This window comes from Cajanus cajan, chromosome 6, assembly GCF_000230855.2.
Source record: "Cajanus cajan strain Asha chromosome 6, NIPB_CcT2T_4, whole genome shotgun sequence".
NCBI lineage: Eukaryota > Viridiplantae > Streptophyta > Magnoliopsida > Fabales > Fabaceae > Cajanus > Cajanus cajan.
Genome location: NC_138522.1, coordinates 7942468 through 7957434, shown reverse-complemented (window position 1 = coordinate 7957434; position 14967 = coordinate 7942468). Strand labels below are relative to the sequence as shown.

Genomic DNA, 14967 nt, shown 5'->3' with positions numbered 1-14967 from the left:
GTTGGGGCCATAGGCGGGGTAAGGAGTAAACAATGAATGAAAGGGTAACTGAAAACCTCCCAAGGCAAGACTATTAGAAAGCTGATAACACGTGGAGGCTTCATGGCCACGTTTGTGACAAATCTGACATTGAACCTGAGACCCACGATTTCTTCCTCCACGAGATCCACGACCACGACCTCCATGATTATTAAAGCCAGCTTGAGGTTGAGGCGAAAAATTCTGAACAGGATTAGGCTGAGAGTTTGTCATCAGAGGCGGCTGAAAAGCCAAATTGACATTGGGGACATTGGTTGGAACAGAAGAGGCTTGAGCAAGGTTGATGGAGAGGGGTTCTTGAATAGCAGCAGTCTTTGCTTGGTCCAGTCTTGCTTCCTGAGCAAGAATCATGGTCTCAAGTTCGGCAGGGGAAAAATGATCATCACGGCTGACAAATGCAGTGACAGTGGAGATTAGGGAATCATATTCTGGTGGAAGACCCCCAAGAATACACTCAGCATGTTCACGAGGTGAAATGGGACTGCCAATAGAGGCAAGGGTCTCAACGATGGTGCTAATGCGAAGGAGGTAGTCAGAACACGATCTTGTTCCTTTCTTGATGGTGCGAAGCTCTAGTCGTAATTGCGTGGCTTTGATCTTGGTGAGGGACTGAAAATGCTGAAAAACTAAATCCCAAATCTGGTAGGAATGACGGCACGAGACAACACGGGCTTGGATGGATTCAGATAGGGTTGCAAGAAGCCAAGAAACCAACAGCGAATCTTTGCGGTCCCAGGCAGTATACTCCGGATTAACAAGATTAGCATCACGATCCTCAGGGGTAAGGAACTTCAAGGGAATTTTGGGGTTGACGACAAAGCGTTCAAGATCATGGGCACGGATGACAGCTGTAACTTGTTGCTGCCAGGTCATAAAATTTCTTTCATCCAGTTTACATGTGACGGATTGGGAGAAGGTGTGGGAAACAGAATTGCTGGACATTGCGGAAGCGGAGGCCAGACAGAGAAATTAAACACTACGAACAGGATTAGCACAAGGAAAGACAGGGTTACCCAGAAAAGTGCGCAGGAAGCAAGCCACACGAAGAATCAAGATTACGGGCGCAGAAACAGAATCGCAGAAGGAATCACAAGCGCGGATAGCAGAATCGCGCAAGGTGAGGGAGGGCGCACGAAGCAAGCCACACGAATCAATCAACCAGACAAGGAATTAGGATCGTACCGAGCTCACGATGATACCATACAAGAGATAGAAAATCAATAAGAAACAGAGAATTAAGAGAGAGAGTAGGCAGAGAAGAATTTGTGTATTATTAGAGAAATAACAGTTGTGATATCTGAAGGATATCAGTTACATATATAGGGCTAACAAACCTAACCAACTTGATGAGTTGGCAGTACTAACAGAAAACAGAAAATATACAATATTAGTACAAGAATAATAAAAGTATTTATTATTCTAGTCTCTTCTCTAATAATTATAACATAATATACGGATTACTTAATGTTGAGGATGAGATATCCTCCTTACTAGAAAAGGACTACGCCTAACTTGATACCAAAAATACCTCAAGGAGTGGACCAAAGTCTTATAAAAAATTGTTTAGCCATATTCATAGCCAATGCCAGATAATAGGTTTCCATCTTCGTGCACACAGTCGGCAATATGGATTGAACGTATTAGACAATGATATTTGCAGGTGGCCCAATCATCAGGAGTGGACAGACTCAGATAGCTTATTCATAATGTATTGGACTACTTTGACCATACTCCAAGACAATGTGATCATAACAAAAAGCAAATGGGTTCATGGGCAGTTAATATGAAATAAGATTTAGCAGCAATAGATATCATGTAATGGATCTACATCTTGGACAAGTGGATACCTGGAGTTTAATGATAGTCAGGTAAATGTACTCAGTGCTCTCCTCACTTGCATGAGAGACAGACCACACAAGCTCCTAGAACACAAAACATTTATAAATACATGAAGTCTTCATGTACCATCAACACAATTTAGGAAACAGATTACCTGCTTTGAATCTCTCAGTTTTCTCTGGAAATCACTCAAATCACCCTCCTGAAGTGCCCTTAAACAACTGAACATAAGAATAATTAAATGCACGTTTCATGAAAAGATTCTTTATTTGATGGTAAAAATTGTCTTTCATTTTTAATAGACTGGAGGAAGTGCACTACAGTGATCAGTCAGTTACCAAATATAAGAAAAAAGATACAGAACAATGGATGCATGTCTTCCAAGTAAAGAATATAGCAACTGAAGAATGGTGTTCAAAGACACAAGAATGAATAAGACCATATTACCTGTGCAAATTTTCATTGAAATGATCACATTTGATATTTGGAGATGGAAGAAAATTAGTTCCTACACATGGTAAAGAGAAATCCCAGTTCCCAGCACGCCAGGCAGACTCATATTGCAATTCAGCAAACTCTAAATCGTGCTGAAGTTGGTCGTTGCTTGATGTCAAGCCTCGACAATACATATCAAGCACATGTGTACAGCCAATCTGCTGTAGTGATCTAATCAACCCTTTGTAAGGTCTACTCTGGGTCATCTCATCCTCTGAGGCAAAAGATGAACGATTTGATGTTCCTCTTTGTTCCAATGACAGACTTCTTGAACTAACATCCTTCTGTACAGAGGCATCTGATTGCACTAGCAAGTCATAATACTCCAGGGCCTTCCCCCAGTTTCCCTCATGCTCAAATGTGATTATTTGAGAAGCCAACTATTATTTACACCAGCCAATATAAAAAACAAATAAATAAGAAAGGCAACGAACCAAAAATAAGCAGTGAAATAAAACATGAGCATAAAGAAGAGTTTCCATAAAATAAAAGCTTATTTTTGGGCTGTGATTGTCAGTGTTTCAATTAAGCTGTCATGCATGGCCTATGTTGCCCGAATACGCGCATGGTACCAGTTAAAGGTACAAATTTTTTAAGAATCAAGGATATGAGTACATTAACATTAAAGTTTAAAAAATACAAACATAAGAAAATGAATTTATATGTAAAGATGACAATTAGAGAAATAATTTCTGTTTTTGTATTATTCTTTATTTTTGATCTCTTGATTATTTGGTTGGGTCCATCTATCTTTTGGTTAGTGAGCTGAGCTAGCTGTCAGAACTCAATCTAAGACAAACTAAAAATAACTGTCTCTTGTCCCATGTAACTAACTTTTCAATAATAATGAAATTTAGTTAGACTTATGATATGCCTTCTCCCTTTCTCAAACCTATTCTTAAGAAAATTTTTTGGAGTCTAACTCAACTTTACAAAACTGGCTTATAAGATGAGGATTACTCCCTACTAATATACAGTTATAACCTCATATTTAGTTAATGTGGGGTCTCCAACACACCCTCATCACACCAAAGACTAGACATCTCAAGCGTGAAATTCATAGAACTAGACATATGTGAGTAGTCGAATAACGGCCCAATAACAAATGATCCGATAGGCCCAATAACAGTATCTAAGATAGGCTATGATACCATCTTAAAAAGTGGATTTAAGCCTAACTCAACCTTACAAAACTAACTTGTAAGATGAGGGTTGTGCCTTACTAATAAACTTTTTGTTTGCCTTATCTCTAGTTGATATGGGACTCAGATTTTTTTCAACACACACCCTCACGTCTAACACTATTGAACTTGGTACGGATATCAATTATGGGTGACCCTTTTAAATGACCTAGGATAAGCAGAACTAGGGTTTTTTCCCAGTACCTATCATGGTACCCAAAATAGGGTTCGAACCCTAATGAATTGGGATTTTTCTCCCACACCAATGGACACTCAACCATTATGATCCTTTCCTTCATTATTCTTTTCATCAACCATGGCAAACTCATTGTTTGCTCCAATAACATTCTAGCAAACAGTCTCTGAGAAACTCAAGACCAAAACTTACCACCTATGGTGTCAATAGGTTAACCTATCATCGTCTTCGTCACTACTTGGTAAATCCGGTAATTTTTCCAAAAATCCACTTTGTTGAAGACCCATAAGCAACTGTGTATCAAATGATTACCTCATGGCTTCTTTCATTCGCAAACAACTGCTAGGGCCAGCAATTGAGAGCTGAACTTTGTAGTGCTACTCTTAATGATCAATTCACTTTTGAATGTTTTTCTTCGAATCGAAGTGTTGGTTGCAGCACCAACAATAATTGAACTCACTTTTGTTATATGTTCCCTCAATAACCTAAAATCTCAAGTGTTAATCAGATTCTAAGGATAATTCTGTGAATTTAGAGAACACCCTTTCTTTTGTCTAATTAAATCATAGGACTCCAACGAGGTTCTCCTCAAAGGCATTGTGGCTCAAATGGCCTATATCAGTTTCCTATTTTAAGCAGAACTCAATCATCTTGAGTTCAAATGCTACTAGCTCACTTTCAACTCTTTGTATAGGTGTAAAAAATTCCCGTGTACATACAACTTCAATATCTGATGTATATTATTTCTCAATTTGGCATTCAAAATTAGGACACCCTAGTACTGATGTACAAAACATTGTATTCATTCATCCAATAAATTGAAATGTTGCCAAATTTTGCTCAGCTTGTTTAGGCAAGGTCCTTGGATTGCCATCACATCCTTCGACTTATACTTACACTAATCCACTTGATCTTGTCTATAGTGATTTGTGGGGATCACCCCAACAACTCTAGTTTAGGTTTTCTTTGCTATGTTACATTTGAGGATGCATGCACTAAAAATTTACATTTACATGGATTTACATTCAAAAGCAAATACCTAAAGTTATAGGTTCTTCAATCAATTTCAATCTATGGTTGAAAAGCAATTTAAAACTTTTGTGGTAAAGCTAATGCGTTGAATTTCATACCATCATTAGGAAACATTCAAGTTAGAAATTTAGGACTTCGGTTTAGAGTGTTTTTATTGTGGTTACATTTTTTGTGGAACTTGCTATGTGGTGGGTATCTTTTTGTTGCAGGGGTGGCACTACAAGCACTTGAGATTGAAGTCAAGAGTTTTGGAGACTTAATGGTCACAAAAAGAAATACAACTGGACCCATCAATGTTACCGATGGCAAATGGCGGATTATGGCGACAAGCCAAAAAATCTGCCATAGAAATATGGCAGATTGCATTGCGAGATATGGCAGAAGCATGTCAGACAAAATAAAAGTATAATATACACAGATAAATTTAAAAGTGTTTAATGATCTTGCCACTACATTCTGCTTCTTACTTTTTCAGGAAATCAAGTTATCACCGATAAAGACACAATAACCTGAGGTGGATCTCCTGTCAGAGGGAGAGCCTGCCCAATCTGCATCTGAGTATCCCACAACTTGGGTATGATTGTTGTAGCCATATAATAAACCTTTTCCTAGAGCACCTTTGATATACTTCAGAATGCGGATGACTGCATTCCAATGTCCTGCACATGGAGAATTGAGAAATTGACTCACCACACTAACTGCAAAAGAGATGTCAGGACGAGTTACCGTGAGATAATTCAATTTCCCAACCAGTCTTTTGTACCTCTCAGGATCTGAGAAAGGCTCCCCCTGACTTGGTAGAAGTTTAGCATTAGGATCCATAGGTGTATCAACGGGCTTGGAATTCATTAGCCCAGTTTCCTCTAAAATATCCAATGCATACTTTCTTTGAGATATTACAATTCCATTTGTAGATTGCGCTACCTCCATCCCCAAGAAATACCTAAGTTTACCAAGGTCTTTTGTCTGAAAGTGATGGCAAAGATGTTGTTTTATCTGAGAAATGCCATGATGATCACTACCAGTAAGAACAATATCATCAACATACACTATCAAGTAGATGCACCCAGCAGTGGAATGTCGATAAAAGACCGAATGATCAGCTTCGCTTCGAGTCATACCAAACTGTTGGACTACAGTATTGAATCTACCAAACCATGCCCTTGGAGACTGCTTAAGACCATAAAGTGATTTGCGGAGACGACATACCAAACCGGAAGACTCCCCCTGAGCAACAAACCCAGGAGGTTGCTCCATACAAATTTCCTCAAGCAAATCCCCATGAAGAAAGGCATTTTTAACATCCAGTTGATAGAGAGGCCAACGGCGAGAGCAGCCATGGCTAAGAATAATCTGACAGAGGTCATCTTGGCAATAGGAGAGAAAGTGTCACCATAGTCTAATCCAAAAATTTGAGTATCACCTTTGGCTACCAAACGAGCTTTGAGTCGATCAATAGTGCCATCAGGACCAACCTTGACTGTGAAGATCCATCGACATCCAACCACAGACTTCCCAGGAGGCAAAGAAACAAGATCTCAAGTACCATTGTTCTGAAGAGCACACAGTTCATCAAGCATGGCTTGTCTCCAACCAGGGTGGGCCAAGGCATCACCTACATTTTTAGGAATAGACACAGAGGAAAGAGAAGAGAGACAAGTATATTGGGAGGGGGATAACCGGTGATAACTCAGAGTAATATAATGAGGGGAAGGATTACGAGTAGAACGATTACCTTTCCGAAGGGCAATAGGGAGGTCAGACTCAAGTGGTTGGGCCGGAGGAGACGAAGGAGGTGGCACCGAAGTAGAGTCGGGTGGGGGTCCAATGGGTGGGAAGGTTGGAGCGTTGCCGACGATGATAAACTTGAAGTGGAGGCGGAGGTGGTGGGTTGGGTGACACAGCAGACACAGGAGGAGTATCAAAGACAAGAGGTAAGGGTGAAGGGGCAAGAACAGGTGTAGGAGAAGAGGAAGTAGATGAAAAGTAGAGAGAAGACTCAAGAAAGGTGACATCAGCTGAAATTAAATAGCGACGAAGACAGGGTGAGAAACATTTATACCCTTTTTGAGACCTAGGATACCCTAAAAAGACACATTTATGAGATCGAGCGGAGAGTTTGTCAAGACCAGGACTGTGATTATGGACAAAACACGTAGATCCAAAGACGCGAGGAGGTAGAGGGTGGAGAGGTTGAGTGGGAAATAAAATAGTGTGAGGTATTTGGTTATTGAGGACAGAAGATGGCATTCGATTGATGAGATAGCAAGCAGTGAGAACAGCATTGCCCCAAAAAGGTTGAGGAATGTGACCATGAAGTAAGAGGGTGCGAGTGGTCTCAATTAGGTATCTATTTTTGCGCTCAGCCACCCCATTTTGTTGAGGGGTATATGCACAAGAAGTCTAATGAAGAATGCCATGGGAAGCCATGAAGGCTTTAAAGGAGTGAGAGAGGTATTCACGAGTAAGACGACTAAGGGATAATAAATTAAAGGGAGACTCTGGGACATAAAGGACATTGTCAATGGAGAGAGAAGGAAAAAGATGGACAATACCAACACCATGAGATGTGGCGCGAGAACCATTAGCCATAGTGATAGAGGGTAAATAAGTAGAGGTAGAAAGAGATGAGAAAAGAGACCGATTACCAGAAATATGATCGGTAGCACCAGAATCTAGGACCAAAGGGCCAAGAGAGGTGGAGTGAGTGAGACCAACAAACGAAGGGCCTGTGTGCGCAACAGAAGTAGTGGAATTGGAAACTTGACGTTCTTCATACCATTTAAGGAAGTCATTGAAGAGAGCTGGGGGCCAGAGCCAGAACTATCAGAGGGGGTAGCACCAGATGCAGTAGAGACAGGAGAGGCAATGTGGGCAACAGCAGTAGTAGGGCGAGGGGGACGACCATGTAAGACATAGCAACGGTCAATTATGTGGCCCAGTTTGTGACAGTGATCACACTTGGGACGACCTTTGCCCGGTTTGCGAGAACGCTGACGATCATCACGTTGAGAAACCAAAGCAGAGGAGTCGCCAGTGGGAGCTGAAGAAGGTATGTCAGGGGAAAACTTGCAAGGCACACGCAACAGAGTGGACCAAGCCGAGTTCAAGGTAGGCACGGTCGGAGATCCCAAAATCTGATCACGAATGGAAGAGTACTCATCAGGAAGCCCATACAATGCCATCAACATAAAGAATGTTTGGCGTTGCTCTAGTTCCTTGGCAGGAGTGTCAGCAGGAGGAAAAAGTTCATTAAAGTCATGTAGGAGGCCATGAACTTTGCCCAAATACTCAGCCATGGAGCCATCAAGGCGTCGTGGGGAGATGATATTCTGGAGATTTTGACACACACCATAGAGACGTTGAGTATCATTGGTGTATAACACTCGGGCTTGTTCCCATACACCAACACATGTCTCATGGGCACGAAAAATTTGCTTTAGAGAGGGATGAATGGTCGACTTAAGGACACTACAAATTTGAGCGTCAATTTTCAACCAACGAGGACGATCCTTCTCATCAACGGAAGCAGCTGTCTGGGTAAGGTGAGCAACATAATCCTGTCCCTTAAGCCAAAGCTTGATATCCGAAGCCCAAGTATCATAATTGGTACCATCTAACTTGTCAATGGAAAGAGAGACATTGACATAATTAGTGAAAATAGCAGAGTCAGGCCGATCAGCGGAAGAGGAAGCCATAGATGCTGTAACAGGAGAGAGAAAAAACGGCCCGAGAAGGAAGAGATCCGTGACAAATGAGGTCTGATCACAAAACAAATAGTAGATCGGGGTAGAGGAGGTCGGGGCAAGTCTGGCGCCGGTGGTCGCTGCCGGAAAGGTGGCCGGACGCGCCGCCACGCGCGGCGGCCGGCGGGGAGGAGAGAGAAAGGCGCGAGAACGAGATCGGCGCGTGAGGGCGCGTGCAATCTCCTTCACCGCGCGACTGGTGGTGTTGGAGTCGCCGGAGCAAGGCGACCTGGGTGTGGGTGGGTCGACGGCCGGAAAGTCGATGGCGGCGGCAGTGGACGGCGGCGGCAGTAAAGAAAAACGCCGGAAGAATAGAGAAAAACGGCTGGAAAGAAACACGGCGAGGTGGGTAGCCGGAAAATGGAATGAGACACGTTTTCCGGGCACCGATGAACAGTGGGTCCACCGGGAGGTCAAGGATTAGGCTCTAGATACCATGTTGAGAGTAATGGTGAATGGAGAGAACATATTCCTTGTGTATTGCAAAGCAAAAGATGTGTTTAAATACAAAGCAGTGGGCCTAGGCCCATAAGATAAAAAAACTATAAGATAAAAACTATATCTAACAGTTTGAAAGTGCAGAACAGCTTATGACTCAAAGCAATGGTGCTTTGATTATCACAGTAGATAACTAGTGTAGCGATAGTAATCTGAAGTTCAGGAAGAAGAGATTGAATCCAAAGAACTTTAGAAGCAGCCATAGCTAAGCTTCTGTATTCGGCCTCTACAGTCGATGTAGCAACCAAAGTCTGCTTTTCGGACCACTAAGATATCAGATTAGGTCCCAAAATATAGACAAGCTCCTGAAATACTCTTTCAATCATCTACATCAGATGCCCAATCAGCATCTGAAAAGGCCTGTAAAGCAAGGGGAGATGCACTTGTTGCAGGATGAAAGAGCAGACACAGATCAACAGAACCTCCAAGATACCTTAGAAGACGTTTCACTGCAGTCCAATGAGAAATTTGGGTCAAAAACTGACAAACTTTGCTAACAACATAACCAATTTCAGGGTGAATTATAATCACATATTGAAGGGCACCCGTAGACTTGTAAAGAAAAAGGTCTTCAAAGTAATTTGAACCATGTTTAGACAATTTAAGATTAGCTTGATAGGAGTAGAAATTCCCTTTGCAATATCCATATCTGCTCTCTGCAGAAGATCTCTGATATACTTTTCTTGAGACAAATGAAGGGACCCTAAAGAAGTTTGTTTGACTTCTATTCCCAAAAAAAAGAAAAATTAAATCACCAAGTTGCTTGAGAGCAAATATGTCTTCAATTTTGCAATAAAGCCTTAAACTATAGAACCTGAATTTCCAGCGATAATTATAACATCCACATAAATCAGCATATAGATGCAAACATCACCCTTCTAGTAGATTAATAGAGAATGGTCACGCTTGCTCTGAGTAAATCCAAAACCAATGAGAGTTTTGGTAAGACATTCATATCAGACCCATGGAGCCTGTTTTAAAAATGAAGAGTTTTTTGCATCTTACAAACACAACTTTTATCAGAAACTTAAAACTGGTGATTTTACCATGTAAATGTCTTTCTCCAAACAACGATTTGAGAAAGGCATTATTAATATCAATATGCTTGATGGGTCATGGTTAGTGAGGGAAAAAGTCAAAATTATTCGAACAATAACAAGCTTCACAACTGGGGAGAATGTCTCCGTATAGTCAGTACCAAATTTTTTATCGAAGCCTTTGGCAACTAGCCTGGCTTTGTATTTATTTAATGTTGCATCTGAATTCTCTTTAATTCTAAAAATCCATTTGCATCTTACAGCTGAGCAACTAAGAGCTTGGCAATTTGAATTGCTTGGCATTGATGTCAAGCCTCAACCTAATGCATCCCTCTTCCTCACTCAGATATCTCTTAAGTCAAAACCAACCAATATGGCAAAAGCTAAGCCTATATCATCCCCTATAGTTGGAGGCTGCAGGCTGAATAAAGGCTCTGGCTTTCTCTCTTATGCTTCCTTCTATAGGTTAGTGGTTGGTGCCTTAAAATATGCCAACATAACTCACCCAGAAATCAGCTTCCCTGTCGATCAAGATTGTTGGTCCATGACTTAGCCCATTGAAGCCCAATAGACAGTACCATCTCTTGGGGACTTCACTGAGTACCCAGCTTCTTCAAATGGATCCTTCTCTCGCTGCCTTTTGTGATGCCAATTGAGCATCTAATCCTAACAACAGAAGATCTACCTCTGGTGCCTGCATTTTCCTTCCCAATCTCCTCAACAAAGCTTTCTCTCCCACTCTATTTACTGATCTCAGGTCCAAGCTTAGAGTCGGCAAATTCCTCTTCCACTACTCCAGAGCTTGCTAGGGAAGGGGTACTAGAGTAGAGAAATATAATTACTGCATTGTTTTACTCTCTATTAGATTATTTTGGGCACTCAATTAGTTGGTTGTGCCCATGTATATCTTTTTGCTTAACTGGCTGAGACAATTACCCAGAATTATGTGATAAAGCTATCAGAAGGAAATGTTCACTAACCTTGTGAGACTGAAGAATTCCATATAAGCTATCTGGTTCATTGATTCTAGTGACTGCCGAAACAAGTATTTCAATATGATCTGGCAACTGATATGAAGGAAGCCAACAGAGAGAACAGATGTAAATTAGCCACAGACATGATTATATAATGAGGATCAAAATAATAGTACAAAAACCAAATGAATTAAAATAGTGTAACAAATAATATGGTCCAGCATAAGAAAAAAGTTATGCATCAGATATAAAAATATTCAGTACAACTTACCATTTCATTTTGGGAGAAATCTGGACCTCCAATTGTCAAAGTTTTAAATTGCTCTTCACACCAATGTTCTACATACATCACTGAAGTAAAATATGATCCACAACTCTATAATTGAAAAAGCACATGTAATCAAAATTTATATATAAATAAACAGGACAAAAAAAATATAGGAATCTAAATTGGAATAATAAAAACAATTTACTTATTTTGACAGATCAAAACAATATTTTCACTAAGAAAATATTTAATAATAAAAAGTTTAGTTTTTAGTTAAACTATTTTAAATTATTACTATAGAAATTCTTTTACAAAATTTACTTTTTTCTTCCCACTCTCTTTTTTCACTTATCCAAACAAAGAATTTTCTCCACTCCTATCCTATTTCCATCCAAACAATACATCTTCTACACCCTATTTCAAATTTATTTTTTCATTTCTTTCCCCTTTATTTCTTTGCTTCCTATTTCATCCTTCGTCCAAACAAAGTCAAAGAAAAAGAAAAAAGAGAAATCAAGTTCGTAGAATCCACCACTTACAGCTGCCAACTTGGCAACAAGTAGATAGTCAATGGAGACCCAATAAACCTGGACAGATAAAAGGAAAAATAAACTATGTTAACTTCTGCATTCCACAGACTAAATATTTTAAGAAAACAATTAACCGTATGAAGGTAAATAAGAAAGGAAGATGATACTTTCTCCCATGAGGGCGTTAACTTTGCCAAGGCACTTGAAACAACTGCAGATTCTCTTGCCTTTGCAGGAGTGGACCGGGTTTTAGAATTATAACTTGAAGGCCTTGAATTCTACAAAACCAAACCACAGTTTATAATTGTTTCCCTTGCTTCTTATTTGTTTTAAATGGCAATGCAAATAAACAAAATAAAATATGGTTTTGTTAACATCATCCTCAGGACTGTTTTTAAGAACCTAGAAGTGGCATATTTTTTTAAGAAAGAAAACAGTTATTAAATTGAAAATACAAAAGTGCAATAAATGTTTTCTTTCTGAATAAAATCATGGAAAATTTATTTATGTTGAGCATTTTGGCACAAAAGTGAATAAAAACACTGCAATCTAGAGAACATCATTCTATATGGTGGAAGGACTTAGGGAGGGTGTGTAACATGTCATGTTCAGATGGTTGGTTTAATAAAGATATGCTGAGAATTCTAGAGGATTGGGAATGAGTTCACTTTTGGAAGGAGCCTTTGGTGGGAGCAAAGCTTTAAAATTTGAGTTCCCTAGGTTGTATGTTTTGCCAACTATTCAAGAGATGGGTGAATGGGTTGACAATTGTTGGCATTAGAATGTCTTTTGGCGAAGGAATTTGTTTGTTTGGGAAAAGGAATTCTCTGCTTCTTTGATGCATCTTATAGAATAAAAATCTCCAAGGGATGGAGTTATTGACTCGTGGGCTCGAAAGCAACATTTGTTACAAGGCTTTGTGCTGAAAGGCATATACAACGAATTACAAAATGCTACTCTTGTTGGGGAAGCTAATATGGACTGTGATTTACTCAAGTTCCTGTAGTCTCTACCTGTTTTGTCCAAAGCCATGGGTTTTTGTTGGAGGATGGTGCTTGATAGAATCCAAACCAAAGATAATTTGTGGAGGAGAAATCCAGCCACAGGATCTAGCTTAGCTTGCCCGCTTTGCAATGAGTCCGACAAGAATATGATGCACCTTTTATTTACTTGCAAGGTTTCTTATTCTATTTGGATGTATATATATTGATGGGAAGGTGCTTTGATAGCCTTACCTTCGTGTCCTACCCATTTTGGGCAACATTGAGCTGGGAGGAAAGGCAAAGTCATGAGGTGTACTTGGTGGGCAATATGGTTAGCTATAGTGTGATCCATTTGGAAGCATAGGAATGGAATTATTTTCACAAATAAAACTCCTAACATGATCTCTTTCATGGATAATATCAAATTTTTCTCTTGGAGTTGGCTTAAAACTAAGGAAAAGGAGTTTAAATGTATTTTTTTTATTGGGAATCCCATCCCTTACTGTGCATCTACTTAGAATCTCACCAATGATCCCTTCTTTTTCTGCAGAATATTAGTCAATCTCAAACTCGTGTAATTGCTATCACTAGGTTGACTTGTTTTTGTAGGGGAGGATCATCACCCAATGGTTGGGCTTTGTGTTTGTGTGGTGTTGGTTTGTAGGTTCTTTTCTAGGAATTGTATATTGGCATATGCATGTTTCTTTGTATATCCTAAGGTGCTTAGTTTATTGATATCCCAGTGCCTTATGCCCTTTCCAATACTTCTTGTGTTCCTTATATATATATATATGAAAAAGGGTCTGTTTACTTCAGAAGTAAATCTACCTAAACTTATTCCATTTAATAACTCATGCTCTATATCAAATCTCAACGATCCAACCTTTGAATTTAAAATTCTTAATGCACAAATCAAAGCTGCAAAATTTTAAAAAATTTGAAAACCATTTGCTATTCGTTTCATTAATTCAAATAGATGGATAACATGCTTTTATAATTATCCGTCAATTTCAATTAATGAAACGAAGTATCAAATGATTTTCAAATTTTTAAAAATTTGCAGATTTGATTTATGTATTAAGAACTTTAAATCCAGTTGTTAGATCATTGAGATTTGATATAAAGCATGAGTTATTGAACGAAGTAAGTCTAGGTAGACTTACTCCTAGAATAACGAATCCCTCCTATATATATATATGTGTGTGTGTGTGTCTGTGTCTGTGTGCGTGTGTGTGTGTGTGTCTGTGTGTATACATTGATCAGAATTACATGAAGGGATTAGAAGAAATCCTCATCACCCTGATTACAAAATAAATGTAAAGATAAGATAAGGAGAAGAAAATAAAGGAGAATCAAATTAGATTTGATCTAATATTGATCGTATCTAACCAAAGCTCCGATAATAAAAGAGAATAAAATCAAATATGAGTAAGCCTGATTTTGATCTTAACTACCCAAATTTACAATTAACTTAAAGTAAATTTAACTGTCAACTCCCCCCCTGAAGTTGGTGCATAGATGTCTAACATGTCGAACTTGCTGACAGAATTCAAAACTAGGTCTAAACAATCCTTTTGTAAGAATGTTTGCCACTTGCTATGAAGAAGGAACAAATGGCATGCAAATTTGGCTTGCATCCACCTTTTCTTTTATAAAATGTATATCAATTTCTACATGTTTGGTTCGATCATGTCGAACTGGATTTTGGGAAATAATAATTGCAGCCTTGTTGTCACAATACAACATGGGTAGAGTCATAGGAAGTTGCAACTCTTCTAGCATTCTTTTAAGCCATAAAATTTCACAAACTACTTGTACCATTACTCTATATTCAACCTTTGCACTACTTCTAACCACAACATTTTGATTTTTGCTTCTCCAAGTAACCAAATTTCCCCAAACAAATGTACAATAGTCAGGAGTTAACTTTTGGTCAGTAATGGATCCAACCCAGTCCACATCAGTGAACATTTCTATTCCTTGCCCCCCAGTTTTCGTAAAAAATAGCCCCCTTCCTAGAGCACTTTTTAAATACCTCAAGGACCTATAAACCAGTTGACTCACTAAATTTACTACAAAGGCTATGTTTGGTCGGGTATGAGATAGATAAATCAATGTTCCCACTAATCTATGGTATCGAGCTATATCT

General features: G+C 39.3%; 1 protein-coding gene across 7 annotated transcripts in view; it reads right to left on the bottom strand.

Annotated features, from left to right (window-relative positions):
• Positions 1-14967, bottom strand: part of ATM (Serine/Threonine-kinase ATM-like protein) — a 129208-nt gene that overhangs the window by 24710 nt on the left and 89531 nt on the right. For all 7 annotated transcript variants that reach the window (XM_083076654.1, XM_083076657.1, XM_083076656.1 and 4 more), the window contains 7 exons: positions 12003-12113; positions 11845-11892; positions 11309-11413; positions 11044-11130; positions 2326-2753; positions 2033-2099; positions 1887-1961 (listed from right to left, as the gene is read on the bottom strand). In XM_083076654.1, the coding sequence (XP_082932780.1) occupies positions 1887-1961; positions 2033-2099; positions 2326-2753; positions 11044-11130; positions 11309-11413; positions 11845-11892; positions 12003-12113 (921 nt within the window). The remainder of the gene's footprint in view (positions 1-1886; positions 1962-2032; positions 2100-2325; positions 2754-11043; positions 11131-11308; positions 11414-11844; positions 11893-12002; positions 12114-14967) is intronic.